This window comes from Natator depressus, chromosome 6, assembly GCF_965152275.1.
Source record: "Natator depressus isolate rNatDep1 chromosome 6, rNatDep2.hap1, whole genome shotgun sequence".
NCBI lineage: Eukaryota > Metazoa > Chordata > Testudines > Cheloniidae > Natator > Natator depressus.
This window is the reverse complement of record NC_134239.1, coordinates 2832833-2849516: the sequence shown is the minus strand read 5'-3', so window position 1 is coordinate 2849516 and position 16684 is coordinate 2832833. Positions and strand designations below refer to the sequence as shown.

Below are 16684 nucleotides of genomic sequence, written 5' to 3'. Positions count from 1 at the left end.
CCCCGCCCCACCTCCCAGAATGAGTGCCATGCTCAGCGTGGCGGGGTGGGTCTTAATTCTGAACCACACACGGGTTGTGAACCCCCCCCCCACACACACACGCTGCCCGTAGACATACATAGCTCATTTTATTCCATTTCTGCCTTGGAAACATTCACGACTGAAAAGGACCTGGTTTCCCGGCCCGCAGCAAACCGTGCGTGTCTTCCTGTTCCACGCGGGCTGGGGGGGTCTGATTACCAACAGGCTTGTGTCTCCAGCCCCCCCCTTTTGTCTCCTCCCCGCACAGCTCTGCTTTGGTTGGCCTTGTAGCCGTACACGACGCGCAGGGAGTCACCGCTCCGGGGGGTATTGGAAGGCATGAAACCCATCAGTGAGTAGTCAATCATTATATCAATTAGCAAATAACAGTTATTAAAAAAACAACAGAAGGAGATAAAAGGAATTGTCCTTATCCCACGCCCCCCAGCCCTGCCAGGGCCCCTCACTCCTGACCCGCAGCCCCCTGCTAGCCCAGCCCTGCTCCCCCAGCTCTGCCGGGGCCCCTCACTCCTGACCCGCAGCTCCCTGCTAACCCAGCCCTGCCCCCCAGCTCTGCCGGGGCCCCTCACTCCCGACCCGCAGCCCCCTGCTAGCCCAGCCCTGCCCCCCCAGCCCTGCCGGGGCCCCTCACTCCTGACCCGCAGCCCCCTGCTAGCCCAGCCCTGCCCCCCAGCCCTGCCGGGGCCCCTCACTCCCGACCCGCAGCCCCCTGCTAGCCCAGCCCTGCCCCCCAGCCCTGCTGGGGCCCCTCACTCCTGACCCGCAGCCCCCCACTAGCCCAGCCCTGCCCCCCCAGCCCTGCCGGGGCCCCTCACTCCTGACCCGCAGCCCCCTGCTAGCCCAGCCCTGCCCCCCCAGCCCTGCCGGGGCCCCTCACTCCTGACCCGCAGCTCCCTGCTAACCCAGCCCTGCCCCCCAGCTCTGCCGGGGCCCCTCACTCCCGACCCGCAGCCCCCTGCCAGCCCAGCCCTGCTCCCCCAGCCCTGCCAGGGCCCCTCACTCCTGACCCGCAGCCCCTGCTAGCCCAGCCCCTGCTCCCCCAGCCCTGCCGGGGCCCCTCACTCCCGACCCGCAGCCCCCCTGCTAGCCCAGCCCTGCCCCCCCAGCTCTGCCGGGGCCCCTCACTCCCGACCCCGCAGCCCCTGCTAGGCCCAGCCCTGCCCCCCAGCTCTGCCGGGGCCCCTCACTCCTGACCCGCAGCCCCCCACTAGCCCAGCCCTGCCCCCCAGCCCTGCCGGGCCCCTCACTCCCTGACCCCGCAGCCCCCTGCCAGCCCAGCCCTGCTCCCCCAGCCCTGCCGGGGCCCCTCACTCCCGACCCGCAGCCCCCTGCCAGCCCAGCCCTGCCCCCCAGCTCTGCCGGGGGCCCCTCACTCCCGACCCGCAGCCCCCTGCCAGCCCAGCCCTGCCCCCCCAGCTCTGCCGGGGCCCCTCACTCCCAACCCGCAGCCCCCTGCTAGCCCAGCCCTGCCGGTGCCCCTCGCTCCCGACCCGCAGCCCCCTGCTAGCCCTGCCCTGCCCCCCAGCCCTGCTGGGGCCCCTCACTCCTGACCCGCAGCCCCCTGCCAGCCCAGCCCTGCCCCCCCCAGCCCTGCCGGTGCCCCTCGCTCCCGACCCGCAGCCCCTGCTAGCCCAGCCCTGGGATAACCCTGCAGCATGGCGTTCCCCTCATGGGCTCTCCACCCCATTCCCTGCAGCCGGCAGCAGCCAGAAGGGGCAGGGCGCCTGGGTTCGCACTGCAGGGGGCGCTGGGGTCTCCGATCCCCACGACCCCGCTGGGCGCACCTGGGACGTGCTCCCGTACCCAGTGGCTGTGGGCGATGACCCGGCTGTAAAGCCCGGGCGGCTGGGGGGCCGCGCACATGTCCCCCACCCCCAGCTCACTACCCCTGCCAGGGGCCAGGCTCCCCGCCATAGACAGACCAGGGGCCCCCCGGAGTCACCCTGAAACAGAAAGGGGGGGAGTTAGTCACCCAGCCAGGGCTGTCACTCCTTTTCCTTCTGCCACCCAACTGGGGCCCCCCTTCCCCAACCACCTGGGACCCCCTTCCCCCCACCCAAGCCAGGGGGCCTCCAATCACACTGATGTCACCCCCACCGGGTCATCCCTCCCAGAGACAGTGCAATGCATTGAACTCGTGATGCCCTGGCCTTCAGCCCTGGAACTAAAGGGTTAACTGCTGGGGCGGGGCAGGGTGGTGAGGCGGGAGCGGGAAGTGAGCAGGGAGCAGGAGGAAAGCTGCAGTTATGGGGAGCAGCCACTAGAGGGCGAGGGGGCAGGAGCAGGAGGATGCAGTTACAGGGAGCAGCCACCGGGGGGCATCACCGGGCAGGCGTCTCTCTGCCCCTTGGGGTACCCAGCCCAGAGCATGTCGTCCTGGGTCTGCCGGGTCCCGGCGGGTCTGGAGGAGCCCAGGAGGCTGAGGGCCTCGCAGGTCGGGGTGTCCACCAGCGGGACGGACACCTCCTGCGGGGCTCCGGGGGTGGGGAGGGGAGCCAGGACACCTGGGTTCTATTCCTGGCTCTAACCACTAGACCCCCCCCCCCCACACTCCCCTTGCAGAGCCAGGGATAGAACCCAGGAGTCCTGGCTCCCAGCCCCCCGCCCCCGCTCCCAGCTCTAACCCTTAGATTCCACTGGCTTCCCGGAGAACCCAGGCGTCCGGACTCACCTCCTTGGCAAATGTCCCCCAGCCGGTGCCCCAGCACCAGGTGCCCGGGGGGAATCGAACCCCGGCATCCGGGGGGCAGACGGGCCGCGCACTGGGGGTGAGGTTGGCGGGGGTCTGGAGCTGCAGCAGCGTTCTCGCTGGCTCGGAAGACGGCGTTGCAGGGTGGGTGGGGGGTGATCTGGCTCATGGGGACGGAGACAGCGCCATGGCCGGGGGCCGACAGCACAGGGGCCCCCAGTAGGACCATGTGCAGGGCAGGGTCATAGACGCTGCAGGGGGAGAGTCCAGGATGAGGAATAGAACCCAGGCATCCGGGATTGGGACCCACAGAGCTCCCAGAGTCCAGGCAGTGAACGGGACCCAGGCGTCCGGGATGGCATCACTCTAAGCCCCCCCCGGCCCCGGGTGTGATTGGATAAGACCCTGGAGTCTGGGTGTCAGCAGTGCCCCCAGCTCTATGAGGAGAGATTGGATGGGACCCAGGCATCCGGGGCATCCTGCTCCCCAGGGAAGTGATTGGATGGGACCCAGACATCTGGGATGATCCCCCCCACCACCACCGGGGAGTGATTGGATGGGACCCAGGTGTCCGGGATGCCCCCCTCCCCCCATCACCTCTGGAAGCAGTGCCCGGCTGACAGCACCCACTGGTGGGCGACGAGTGACCCCCCCCACACGGGAGTCCAGGAGGGCAGGCTGACCTGCCACGGCCACGCTCCCCCATGGCCACCCCGCCCCCATATGATCTGGCGCGAGGGGGAGGGGCTGCGGAGAGACCAGAGACCGGGATGAGGGGCAGCCAGCCGGGGACCTGAGAAAAGCCGGGGGGGGGGGAAGGGGATCAAGGGAGGGGTCAGATACTCTCCTGGGACAGGCAACGGCGGCAGGGAACTGAGGTTAAATAGAACAGGATTAGCAGGGAGGCGGGAGGCCGGGCTAGATGGGCCCATTGCTCCTGTCCAGCCCCGGCTCTGCCGGTGCCCCTCAGTCCTGACCCGCAGCCCCCTGCTGGCCCAGTCCTGGGCTCCCCCCTCCCCTGGCTCTGCCGGTGCCCCTCAGCCCCGACCCGCAGCCCCCTGGGGCACGTAGGGACACAGGCCAGGCTCCCAGCTGAGGCTCGCCGGAGCGGCTGGCTGAGGCCCCGTGTCTCCAGGACCCTCGTGCAGTGAGCTCATCCCTCAAGCGGTCGCTTTGGCTGCCGGGCCTGGGTGGGAGCCAGGTATAACCGCAGCGAGCCAGGGAACTACAGCTGTCTAGACACGTCTGGTGGGTCCCAGCGGGGGGAGTGGGCTGGGAGCCAGGACCTCCTGGGTTCTCTCCCCGGCTCTGGGAGGGGAGTGGGGGTTGGTGGGTTGGAGCAGGCGGGGCTGGGAGCCAGGACCTCCTGGTTCTCCCCCCGGCTCTGGGAGGGGAGTGGGGGGCTGGGTGGTTAGAGCAGACGGGGCTGGGAGCCAGGACTCCTGGGTTCTCCCCCCGGCTCTGGGACAGCAGTGGGGGGCTCGCGGGTTAGAGCGGGGGCTGGGAGGGACTCTCCGACCGAGAAGAACAGCAAAGAGGAGCTGGGCTCCCGTCCCGGGGCCAGGCAGCGTCTTGCGGTCGGTGCCCTGGATTCCGGCCCCGGGGCCAGCAGCAGGTGCTGAGGCTGAAGGTTCAGACACCGACTGGCTGCTCTGAGGCCTGCCCCGTCCCAGATCTGCCAGCCCTGCTCTCCTGGGGCTGCGCCCCCTCCGCCACCGGGCCCCCCACCCCACAGTGAGGCTGGGAGCCAGGACGCCTGGGTTCTCTCCGCAGCTCTGAGAGGGGAGTGGGGGGCTGGTGGGTTAGCCCAGACGGGGCTGGGAACCAGGACACCTGGGTTCTCTCCGCAGCTCTGGGAAGGGAATGGGGGCTGGTGGGTTAGAGCAGCGGGGCTGGGAACCAGGACGCCTGGGTTCTATCCCAGCTCTGAGAGGGGAGTGGGGGCTGGTGGGTTAGCCCAGAGGGGGCTGGAACCAGGACGCCTGGGTTCTCTCCCCAGGTCTAAGAGGGAGTGGGGGCTGGTGGGTTAGCCAAGGGCGGACTGGGAACCAGGATGCCTGGGTTCTCTCCCCAGCTCTGCCCATATGGGCACCTTCCCCTACAACACCCTCCTTCCCCTCGTGTCACTCCTAAGGTAGTGGACGATATTCGGAGAGCCTCTCCTGCGTGGCTGTTTCCCAGCAGGGCTCTGTGTCCAGTCAGGCCCAGCCAGCGGCCGGGGGTGGTGGTGGGGGGGTCTGGTACGTGTGGAGGGATTAGCCGGGGCTTCTGGGATCTAGAAGCGGGGGGCACAAGGGCTGGAAAGTCAAGCAAGGAACCTGAGACATGAGCCAAGAGGGGGGAAAAAAATCTAGGTCTGGTCCGGGGGGACTGGCTGGCTTGGGGGGCAGGGAATGGGACATGGGGGCTTCCCCCTCTAGGGGGCGCCAGCTCTGATCAAGCCCCAGGGCATGGGATTGGCTGGCTCAGTGGGGGGTGGGGATTGGGACACGGGGCCACTGGCGGGGCGCCGGCTCTGAGGGATCCGCCTCCTTTTGTGGACTGTGGCTATTTGCCTTTCGCCGTGGTTAGTTCCACCCAGCTCCGCTCTCCGGTGCACGGGGAAGTCGGGGGGTGTCCCATGAGTCACCCCCGCGAGCGAGCGTGTGTGTGGAGCAGGTTCACGCCGCCCAGTCCCTGCCCGGGGATCCGAGCCCCGCGCCAGTGCCAGGGGCTTCCCGGTTCTTTGGTCTCTTCCCTCTGGCTTCGCCTGCTCTAGGGCAGACCAGACGGGTGTTTGTGCAGCGCCTAGCGCTGGGATCTAGCGCCCCCTGGAGGGGACAGGCCCCATGTCCCGTGCCCTGCCCCCCTGAGCAGGTCAGTCCCCTTCCCCCAGTTGGAGTGAGATTTTTTTGGCCCGGGGGCTGGCGGGAGGATGGCATGGAGGGGGGGCAGGGCTCTGAGCCCCACGACACCACTGGGGGTAGGGAAGGGAGCGGCGCCATGCAGTGCATTGTGGGCTGCTAGCGACGGTCCCCTGGATGTGGCTGCCCAGCAAGGGCTGCTGGGTGGTTTGCAATGCATTGTGGGAGGCTCGCAATGCGGCCCTGTTCAGGGCAAGGCAGCAAAGGCTGCTGGGTAATGTGCGGCACAGTGTGGGACGAAGCCCCGTAGCCAATGCCCAGGTGCATTGTGGGAGGCTAGCGATGCTCACCTGGGAATGGGGCTTAATTTGCAATGCATTGTGGGACCAAGCCCAGCCCCTCTCTCTCAGGGGTGCAGTCACAAGGACACACGTGCCGCAAAGCATTGTGGGGTAGTGGTGATGCCTCTCCAGAGAGCTCCCTGCAGAAAGGGTTGCTGGGTAGTTTGCAATGCATTGTGGGACAAAGTCTGTCCCAGGCCCCTCTGGGACTGGGCTGTGGGAAAGGCAGGATCGAGACTTGTGACTCTCTGTGCTGCCTTCAGCCCCCCAGCCCTGGGCCATCCCCCTGTCCCCCTCTCCCTGCCCTGGCTAACAGGTCTTTGAGCCCCCTAACCCTGACATGGGGTTCCAGTGGGGGCAGAGAGCGAGGGGATGGGACCCAGGCGTCCGGGATGGGAGTGCCCCCTACCCCCTCTGGGAATAAGGGGATGGGACCCAGGCGTCCGGGAAGGCAGTGCCCTCAGCCCCATCAGGGAGCGACAGGATGGGACCCAGGCATCTGGAGCGGCAGTGCCCCCAGGATCCCCCACCCCCCAATGCAGGCCTGAACTGAGACCTGGAGTCACGCCAAGACCTGTTGGGGGAGGGGAGAGTATCGGGGGTGGAATAAGGATGGGGGGACCCCGCGTGTTCTGGCAGGGATCGGGGTTAGGGTCACCCCGGGCATCCTCCCCCCACCCGCATCCTGCAAAGAGCCAGAGAGGAGCCTCAAGGAACGGAGTTTTATTAGGGGACAGAGAGTGGGGCACAAGGGGGTAGCAGCCAGCCTCTTGGATGGGTGCCCCCCAGTCCCGCCCCACAGCCCCCTGCCAGCCCCGCCCTGGGCTCCCCCCTTCCCTCCGCCAGTGCCCCCCACTCCTGCCCTGCAGCCCCCCGCCAGCCCCGCCCTGGGCTTCCCCCTTTCCTCCGCCGGTGCCCCCCACTCCCGCCCACAGCCCCCTGCCAGCCCCGCCCTGGGCTTCCCCCTTCCCTCCGCCAGTGCCCCCCACTCCCGCCCTGCAGCCCCCTGCCAGCCCCGCCCTGGGCTTCCCCCTTTCCTCCGCCGGTGCCCCCCACTCCCGCCCACAGCCCCCTGCCAGCCCCGCCCTGGGCTTCCCCGTTCCCTCCGCCGGTGCCTCCAACTCCCGCCCCGCAGCCCCCTGCCAGCCCCGCCCTGGGCTTCCCCCTTCCCTCCGCCGGCGCCCCCCACTCCCGCCCCGCAGCCCCCTGCCAGCCCCGCCCTGGGCTTCCCCCTTCCCTCCGCCGGCGCCCCCCACTCCCGCCCCGCAGCCCCCCGCCAGCCCCGCCCTGGGCTTCCCCCTTCCCTCCGCCGGTGCCCCCCACTCCCGCCCCGCAGCCCCCCGCCAGCCCCGCCCTGGGCTTCCCCCTTCCCTCCGCCGGCGCCCCCCACTCCCGCCCCGCAGCCCCCTGCCAGCCCCGCCCTGGGCTTCCCCCTTCCCTCCGCCGGTGCCCCCCACTCCCGCCCCGCAGCCCCCCGCCAGCCCCGCCCTGGGCTTCCCCCTTCCCTCCGCCGGTGCCGCCCACTCCCGCCCCGCAGCCCCCTGCTGCCCCTCCTCCGACCCCTGAGACCGGACCGGTCTTGCGGCGCCGGGTCGCCCGAGCCAGGATTCGAACTCACGTCCCCAGTCCGATATAATAAAAGCCCGTTTCCCCACAGCACCCCGCTCCTCCGGGCTCCATCCTGCTCCCCCCTCTGACCCCGTTTCGCCCACCCCCCACCCCCCAATCCCTTCCCCCGAACTCCACCGGGCTCCCTGGGCCCCGCTCCCGGCGAGAGGGCGCGGGGGGAGGCGGCTCAGATGCGCCGGATCTTCATCTCGCTCTTGCGGAGCGAGTAGTAGAAGCCTTTCCACTGGGCCCAGTTGAGGCCGTTGGCGTAGGAGAGGTGGGCCCCCCCCAGGTAGAAGCCGTTGAGGTTGGAGAAGTGGCAGCTTTTGAACCACCAGGCGCCGGAGGAGAGGGCCGCGCAATTCTGCACGTACAGGTCCTGGTCGCGGTCGAAGGTGGAGAACTTCTGCCCGGTGTGGTAGGACAAGGAGTCGCCTGGGTGGGGGAGAGGGGGCGGGTGAGACGGGGCGTCTCTATCTCGGCTGGGGGGGCGGCCGGCCGGGGACTGCCCTGCCCTGGGTGGTTTTTGGCCGGCGAGAGGGTCATTCAGGAGGGCCCCGGGGATGCCCCCCCCCCCCGGCGCTCGGGGTTGCCAAGCGGCTGCGTCAGCGGGCACGGGTCCCTCTGCCTCGGGTGGCTGTGGGATTGCGCTCACAGGGCAGTGGGGATGGGGGTGGGCTGGGGCAGGGCGGAGGGGGGGGCGCGTCAGGGCTCTGAGTGTCAGGATGACAAGCCCCAGCACTAAGATGCAGCCACCTCTGGGGCAGGGCAGCTGGAGAATAGCTGCACATGACGCTGTCCAGAGATGGCTCACTCGGGGCTGAGATGCAGCCACCTCTGGGGCAGGGCAGGTGGAGATTTGATTCAGAGGAGACTAACATTGACTCCCTCATCAGTGCAGGGTCTCCTGGGTTCTGTCCCCAGCTCTGGGAGAGGAGTGGGGTCTAGGGGTTAGAGAGTGTGCGGGCTGGGAGCCAGGACTCCTGAGTTCTGTCCCCGGCTCTGGGAGGGGAGTGGGGTCTAGGGGTTAGAGCGTGTGGGGGCTGGGAGCCAGGACTCCTGGGTTCTGTCCTCAGCTCTGGGAGAGGAGTGGGGTCTAGGGGTTAGAGCATGTGGGGGCTGGGAGCCAGGACTCCTGGGTTCTGTCCTCAGCTCTGGGAGAGGAGTGGGGTCTAGTGGGTTAGAGCAGGGAGGCTGAGGGCCTGGACTCCTGGGTTCTGTCCCCAGCTCTGGGAGGGGAGTGGGGTCTAGGGGTTAGAGCGTGTGGGGGCTGGGAGCCAGGACTCCTGAGTTCTGTCCCCGGCTCTGGGAGGGAAGTGGGGTCTAGGGGTTAGAGCGTGTGGGGGCTGGGAGCCAGGACTCCTGGGTTCTGTCCTCAGCTCTGGGAGAGGAGTGGGGTCTAGGGGTTAGAGCGTGTGGGGGCTGGGAGCCAGGACTCCTGGGTTCTGTCCCCGGCTCTGGGAGGGGAGTGGGGGCTAGTGGTTTAAATGAGGGAGGTGGGGATCAGGAACCCTGGATTCAGTCATTGCCTGCAGGAGGGGCATGGGGTTCGGTGGGCCACATGCCCGGACAGCTGGGTTCTCTCACCTGCCCCGCCATCGGTGAAGCTCCCCACGTGCAGGGTGTAGCCGTCCTCCTCGGCGCTGATAGCATGGGGCGACAGGGAGAAATCCATGTACTTGGCCCAGGCCGTGTTGTTCTCAAAGTCCTCCAGGTCCACCCGCAGCTCGTACTTCCGCTTCAGGGTCAGGAGGTAGATGTTCTGCAGGCCTGCGGGGCAGGGCAGGGCGGGGAGCACGTGTGAGGATCCAGCAGGGAAAGAGTTAATCTGGAGGGTGCGGGAAGGGGGGTGTATGTGTGTTGGGGGGCTGCTGTCCACCAGAGCATCTGGGTGGCTCTTGGGGCTGGAACAGGGAAGCCGGGGACAGGAGAGAGGGAAGAGAATGGGAATGGGGGTGAATAGATGGAGCGGTATTTGGGGATGGATGGATGGATGAAGGAGTGTGTAGGGATGGCTGGCTGGCTGGGTGGGGGGTGTGTGGGGGGTGGATGGGTGGATGGAGGGGTGTGTAGCTGGGGGTGGATGGATGGATAGAGGGGGGCAGGTGGGCGTGGATGGATGGATGGATAAAGAGATATGTGGGGGTGGATGGATGGATAGAGGGGGGCAGGTGGGCGTGGATGGATGGATGGATAAAGAGATATGTGGTGGTGGATGGATGCATGGATGGATGGATAGAGGGGTGTGTGGGGATGGGTGGATGGATGGATAGAGGGGTGTGTGGGGGTGGATGGATGGGTAGAGAGGTATGGGGGTGGATGGATGGATGGGTGTGTGGGGCTGGCTGGCTGGAGGGGTGTGTAGGTGAGGGTGGATGGATAGATGGATGAAGAGATATGTTGGGGTGGGTGGATGGGTGGGGGCATGGGGGGTGGATGGTAGGTTAGATGAGGTGGGGGTGGATGGATGAAAGGAGGGGTTCGGGGGTGGATGGATGGATGGATGGATAGAGGGGTGTGTGGGGGTGGATGGATGGGTAGAGAGGTATGGGGGTGGATGGATGGATGGGTGTGTGGGGCTGGCTGGCTGAGGGGTGTGTAGGTGAGGGTGGATGGATGGATGGATGAAGAGATATGTGGGGGTGGGTGGATGGGTGCGGGCATGTGGGGGTGGATGGTAGGTTAGATGAGGTGGGGGTGGACAGGCACAGAGAGATGGACGGATGGAGGGGCGGCGTGGCAGAGGCTAGGACTGGTAGGATGAGCGGGTGGCGGGAGGTTGACCCAGCTGGCTGTGGGGCCGGGGCCCCTGTCCCATCACCTACCCAGCCAGTATTCGCTGTCGGCCCTGCCGAACCCGAACCGATAGTCGTTCCAGCCCCGGAAGAAGCTGACCGAGCCGTTGAAGCGCTTCTGGAAGACCTGGCGGCATGATGGAGAGAGAGCGGGGTCAGACCCCCGGGGCAGGGGCTTTGGCTTAGGTCCGGCAGCACGTCCCTTATGGCCTGAAACCTCTATGGATAATGGATCTATGGGCTGAGCCAATCAGAGACAGAGCTCTCCAGTGGGGAGTGGGGCAGGGGACCCACCTGGGACTCCTGGGTTCTATCCCCGGCTCTGGGAGGGAAGAGGGGTCTGGTGGTTAGAGCGGGGCGGGGGGCACACCCCTGGCTCTTAACGATGCTACGCACCGTCCACTTCCCGTCGTCCGTGGTCATGTCGCAGTAGACCGGCACGGGGATGTTGGGGCCAGCCGGGTAGATCAGATAGACGCCGTCCGTCTCTGATCCCTGGTCGTAGACATCCTCACAGTCCAGGGGAAAGGATTCGTCCGCACACAACTTCTGCTGAGCTGCCCAGCGGAGAGAGCATTAGCCAGACCCTGCCCCTGTTCCCCGATGTGTCCTGCGCTGGGATCGAATTCTCCACCTCTGCCTCTAGCAGCCCCACATCGCTCCTCTAGGGGGCAGCAGCCGCCTCCTGGCCCTCTATGCCCCGCCCAGCCACTAGCGGGTGACAGGGCAGGATACGCACAGCGGGGAACGGGCTTGGGGTGGGACTTACCTTCAGCGTTGATGGCTTGGCCATCGGTCATGGACACCCACGCCAGGAGGAAGAGAAGCAGTGGGAAATGGACCAGCGAGGACGCCTGTAGCAGCCGGAGAGAGAGAGACACCGAGTGAGGAAGGGACCTTCATCTAGAGTAAAAATGGGGGACCCCAGAGTCAGACCCTCTCCCTGCTCTGAGATCACGGGGTTCAGAGCCCCAGATTCCCCTCCTCCGCATAGAGATTTAATGTATAGTCCCACAAAGCTTTTGGCCTGGGAATTGGTGATGTTTGGGGCTCACCCAGACCAGTAAGACCCTAGGACGTTTCCTCTCTGGTTCTTCCCCCCTAGAAGGAGTGAAACCTGCCCCCAGGTCTCAGTCCACTTGGGTCACTCACTGCACCATGGGTATAGCTACATGCTTCGTCACATATACCCCTGCATCCGTGAATTGCCGTCACCCGGCTACAGAGCTCCGCACGACCCTTCGGTTCCGAACGTGACGCGCTTCCATAAAGACCCACTGGGCATCCATTGATGTGGTATACAAGCAGCTGACTCTGTTGCTTGTTCTGGGGGGTCCTGTTCGCCCCTTGAGGTGGCTGGACTCTGACTGTCACAGAATGGCCTCACTTAAATTCACAGTTTCATTTCCAAATGTTCACTTCCCAATGGTTCATTCCCCTCCCTGCGAAAAATGGATGCTTTATTTCCCCTTGGAATTTGTCGAGCTTCAACTTCCAGCCATTGGACTGTGGTAGATCTTTCTCTGCTAGATTGAAGAGCCCATTAATAAATACCTGTTCCCGATGTCGGTATTTATGGACCGGGATCAAGTCACCCGTGGACCTTCTCTTTGCTAAGCTACATAGACTGAGCTCCTGGAGTCTCTCACTATTAAGGATGGTTTCTAAACCATTCGTCAATCCCATGGCTCTTCTCTGACCCATCCTTCTTGGATTGTGGGCGCCAGAACTGGATGCAGTGGTCGCACCAGGGCCAAATATAGAGGTCAAATAACTAGGGCTGTCGATTAATGGCAGTTAACTCAAGTGATTAACTCAAAAAATGAGTTAAATGTTAAATGAATTAAAAATATCAGTTGGGATTAATCGCACTGTTAAACAATAGAATACCCATTGAGCTTTATTGCATATTTTTGGATGTTTTTCTACATTTTCAAATATATTGATTTCAGTTACAATAAAGAATACAAAGTGTACAGGGCTCACTTTATATTATTATTTTTGATTACAAATATTTGCACTGTAAAAATGATAAACAAAAGAAACAGTATTTTTCCGTTCACCTCATACGGGTACTGAAGTGCGATCTCTTTATCGTAAAAGTGCAACTTACAAATATAGATTTTTTTTGTTATATAACTGCACTCAAAAACAAAGCAATGGAAAACTTCACAGCCTACAAGTCCACTGAGTCCTACTTCTTGGTCAGCCAATCGCTCAGACGGCTTGGCAAGTTAGTTTCCATTGACGGGAGATAATGCTGCCGGCTTATTATTTGCAATGTCACCTGAAAGTGAGATCAGGCGTTCGCATGGCACTGTTGTAGCCGGCGTTGCAGGGTATTTACGTGCCAGATACACTAAACGTTCGTATGTCCCTTCATGCTTTGGCCACCATTCCAGAGGACATGCTTCCATGCTGATGATGCTTGTTAAAAAAATAATGCATTAATTAAATTTGTGACTGAACCCCTTGCGGGAGAGTTGTTGGTCTCCTGCTCTATTATACCCGTATTCTGCCATATTTCATGTTAAAGCAGTCTCGGATGATGACCCAGCACACATGGCTTGTTTTAAGAACACTTCCACTTCAGATTTGACAGAAAACGCAAAGAAGGTACCAATGTGAGATTTCTAAAGATCGCTACAGCACTCGACCCAAGGTTTAAGAATCTGAAGTGCCTTCCAAAATCAGAGAGGGACGAGGTGTGGAACAGGCTTTCAGAAGTGTTAAAAGAGCAACACTCCAATGTGGAAATTACAGAACCTGAATGACCAAAAAAGAGATAGATAGATAGATAGATAGATAGATAGATAGATAGAAGGGGGTTATGGGATAGATAGAAGGGGATTATGGGTGTAGCTAGGTAGATAGATAAAAAAGGGGGTTATATGATAGGTAGAGAGAAGGGGATTATGGGGCTAGATAGGTAGAAAGAAGGGGGTTATGGGATAGGTAGATGGAAGGGGGTTATGGGATAGGTAGAGAGAAGGGGGTTATGGGGCTAGACAGATAAAAAGAGAGGGTTATGGCATAGGTAGAGAGAAGGGGATTATGGGGCTAGACAGATAAAGAGTGGGGGTTATGGGATAGGTAGATGGAAGGGATTATGGGATAGGCAGATGGGAGGGGGTTATGGGATAGGTAGAGAGAAGGGGTTATGGGATAGATAAAGAGATGGGGGTTATAGGACAGGTAGACAGGAGGGGGTTATGGAATAGGTAGACAAAAGGGGGTAGAGAGAAGGGGGTTATGGGATAGGTAGACGGGAGGGGTTATGGGATAGATAAAGAGAAGGGGGTTATAGGACAGGTAGACAGGAGGGGGTTATGGAATAGGTAGACAGAAGGGGGTAGAGAGAAGGGGGTTATGGGATAGGTAGACGGGAGGGGTTATGGGATAGATAAAGAGAAGAGGGTTATAGGATAGGTAGACAGGAGGGGGTTATGGGATAGGTAGAGAGAAGGGGGTAGAGAGAAGGGGGTTATGGGATAGGTAGATGGGAGGGGGTTATGGGGCTAGACAGATAAAAAGAGAGGGTTATGGCATAAGTAGAGAGAAGGGGATTATGGGGCTAGACAGATAAAGAGTGGGGGTTATGGGATAGGTAGATGGGAGGGGGTTATGGGATAGATAAAAAGAAGGGGGTTATGGGATAGGTAGACGGGAGGGGGTTATGGGATAGGTAAATGGGAAGGGGTTATGGGATAGATAAAGAGAAGAGGGTTATGGGATTGGTAGATGGAAGGGGTTATGGGATAGGTAGACGGGAGGGGGTTATGGGATAGGTAGACGGGAGGGGGTTATGGGATAGATAAAAAGAAGGGGGTTATGGGATAGGTGGACGGGAGGGGGTTATGGGATAGGTAGAGAGAAGGGGGCTATGGGACAGCTCGGCAGACAGACAGGGGTCCGCGTGGGGGTGGCTAGACGGAAAGGGCGAGAAGCGGGTTGGGTGGGTCTGGGGATCACGAGCTAGCCCTGGAGGGGATGGTTGGCCGGACAAGGAGCGTTTCGAGCGGTTGCTACCAGCCAGAGCCGAGACAGACCCATCTGCCGAGGCAGAGCGCTTGTGCGATCCCACACACGGCGCGGCCTGGCTCTGTTCTCACTTAGCTCCCTCGGCCCCCTACTTTCCAGCCCGCCCGCCCCCCCCCAGCGCCCCGGGTGCAAGTTACCTCCATGGTGCCGGGTGCTTCCTGTCGTCTGTCCCGGCCCGCAGCCCCTGACTTGTCTGGCCGGAGCTGACCTGGATCACAGCTCGCTCGGCTCCCGTCTTCCCGTGTTTTCCGCTCGGCTCCCCGCCCCCCAGACACCCCCAAAGGCAGGGGATCAGCTGACAGGCTATAAATTGCGGCACAGGGGCTGTGTGTAAACACAACATCTGGCAGGAAATGAAAGGGGGGGGGAAATCGCAGCCGTGGCCTGAGCTAAGGACACCCACGCCCTCCGGGCGGCTTGGCACGAACATAGTGTTCACCGTTCACAAGCTCACGTGTGAACGGGCCGGGGCCTGGGCCAGCGGGGGCGGAGACAGAGGCGCCTTTTGGGGACTGCAAGGGTCAGCTGGGAGCCAGGACTCCTGGGAGGGGAGTGGGATTTAGTGGGTTAGAGCAGGGGGGGCTGGGAGCCAGGACTCCTGGGTTCTCTCCTAGCTCTGGGACGGGAGTGGGGTCTAGTGGGTTAGAGCGGGGGGGGGGGGCGGGGCTGGGGGCCAGGACTCCTGGGTTCTCTCCTAGCTCTGGGAGGGGAGTGGGGTCTAGTGGGTTACAGCAGGGGCCTAGTAGCCAGGACTCCTGGGTTCTCTCCCAGCTCTGGGAGGGGAGTGGGGTCTAGTGGGTTAGAGCACGGGGGGCTGGGAGCCAGGACACCTGGGTTCTCTCCCCAGCTCTGGGAGGGGAGTGGGGTTTAGTGCGTTGTGGGAGGGGGGCTGGGAGCCAGGACTCCCGGATTCTATTCGTCAAGGGAGGATACGAAAGCATAGCCCCTATAGGGTTAAACTTCAGCTCTGGTTTTAATATAGCCTTCAGCTCAACCATGGGAGCGGGCAGCGTCTGGCTTAAGGACAAGCTCACCAAGGGCTGGAAGTAACCCAGCGGGGTCCTGTCTGAACCAACCCACCCCCGCCCCTTGCCTCCCCTCCAACACCTCCGGGCCTTGCAGGGAACGCGGAAGGGGGAAGGGGGGGGGAATGTCTGTGGCTCACATCCAGATGTGAACAGCTGCACGTGTTCCCCTCTAGTACCCTTTGCATCCCCGACCCGGATCAGCAGCAGGGAACTGGCCAGGACCCAGGGGATCCTGAATTCCCTTCTCCAGGAAGGGAATATCGCGCCAGCCCTAGAATGAGGCCTTCAGCTTGTCCCCCAGCTGCCATAAATATGCCCCACCAGGGCCCACCTCCCCCACCCCCCTTCCACACCCCTGGCAGGATCGTCCTGGGCCCATCTGCTCCCCAAAGGAGACCCCCCATCTAGGCTGCGTTGCACGCCCCATGTCTGCTTACTCTGTGTTGTGGCTACTGTGCAAACTGGACCAATGTTAAGGGCAGCCCCCAGAAACCAAAGCCGGCGTTCCCCTGCCCCTCACCGCTTTCTCCCGAACATCTGGAACAGACGCCTCCCAGCTGCACTTCATTTCCCTCGCTTATTAGCTCAGAGAGGCCGCATTTGGGATGAAAGGAGTTTATTGGCTTAGAGAGAAGAATCCAGGCCTGAGCGTATCCAGAATGCCTGTTGGACACGTTTAACAACATAAAAGGCTTGCGAGCCGCAGCTGGTGGCTCGGAGGTGGGCTCCGAAGGTGGAGAAACAACTCGGTTCCTCTCTAGGAACAATTCACTTGGAGGTGCCAATCACTGGAGTGGGGGGCGGGATGGGGTCGCAAGAGGCCATCTCGTTCGGTCCCACCACGCTGAGGCAGGACCAAGTCAACCTAGACCCTCCCCAGCAGGTGTTTGCCTAACCTGTTCTTAAAAACCTCCAGTGATGGGGCCTCCCCCACCTCCCCAGGGAGCCCGTTCCAGCACTGAACTAGCCTTAGATCTGGAAAGTTTTTCCTGATATCCAACCCTTGTTGCAAACTGAGACAGTTCCTTTGTCCACCCCTTAGTGGAGCTGGAGGCCCAATCAATGGTGACGAGCCATTGGCTTCTCTGGCGTTCGGCTCAGACTCCTAGGCCCAGATCCTGAAAAGGTATCAAGGTGCCTAGATCCCATTGAAATTCAGCTCCCTGGAGGATCTGGGCCTTTGTTAAACAAGTGGTGAGAAGGGTCTGGATCGGCACTCAGCGAGGGAAGACTCATTTGTCCCCATTATCTTTTGCCACGTTTGGAACCTTCTGAGAACGTCAATCCAAGGATGTGG

At 62.5% G+C, this 16684-nt stretch overlaps 1 protein-coding gene across 1 annotated transcript; it reads right to left on the bottom strand.

Moving 5' to 3' along the window:
- Positions 1 to 7654: 7654 nt before the first annotated feature.
- Positions 7655 to 14784, bottom strand: MFAP4 (microfibril associated protein 4). Its single transcript, XM_074954260.1, has 6 exons — positions 14497 to 14784; positions 11088 to 11172; positions 10715 to 10875; positions 10349 to 10445; positions 9111 to 9293; positions 7655 to 7958 (listed from the first exon to the last, which is right to left on the bottom strand). The coding sequence occupies exons 1-6, from the start codon at positions 14500 to 14502 to the stop codon at positions 7711 to 7713; spliced, it is 780 nt and encodes a 259-aa protein (XP_074810361.1). The 5' UTR covers positions 14503 to 14784; the 3' UTR covers positions 7655 to 7710.
- Positions 14785 to 16684: the final 1900 nt, after the last annotated feature.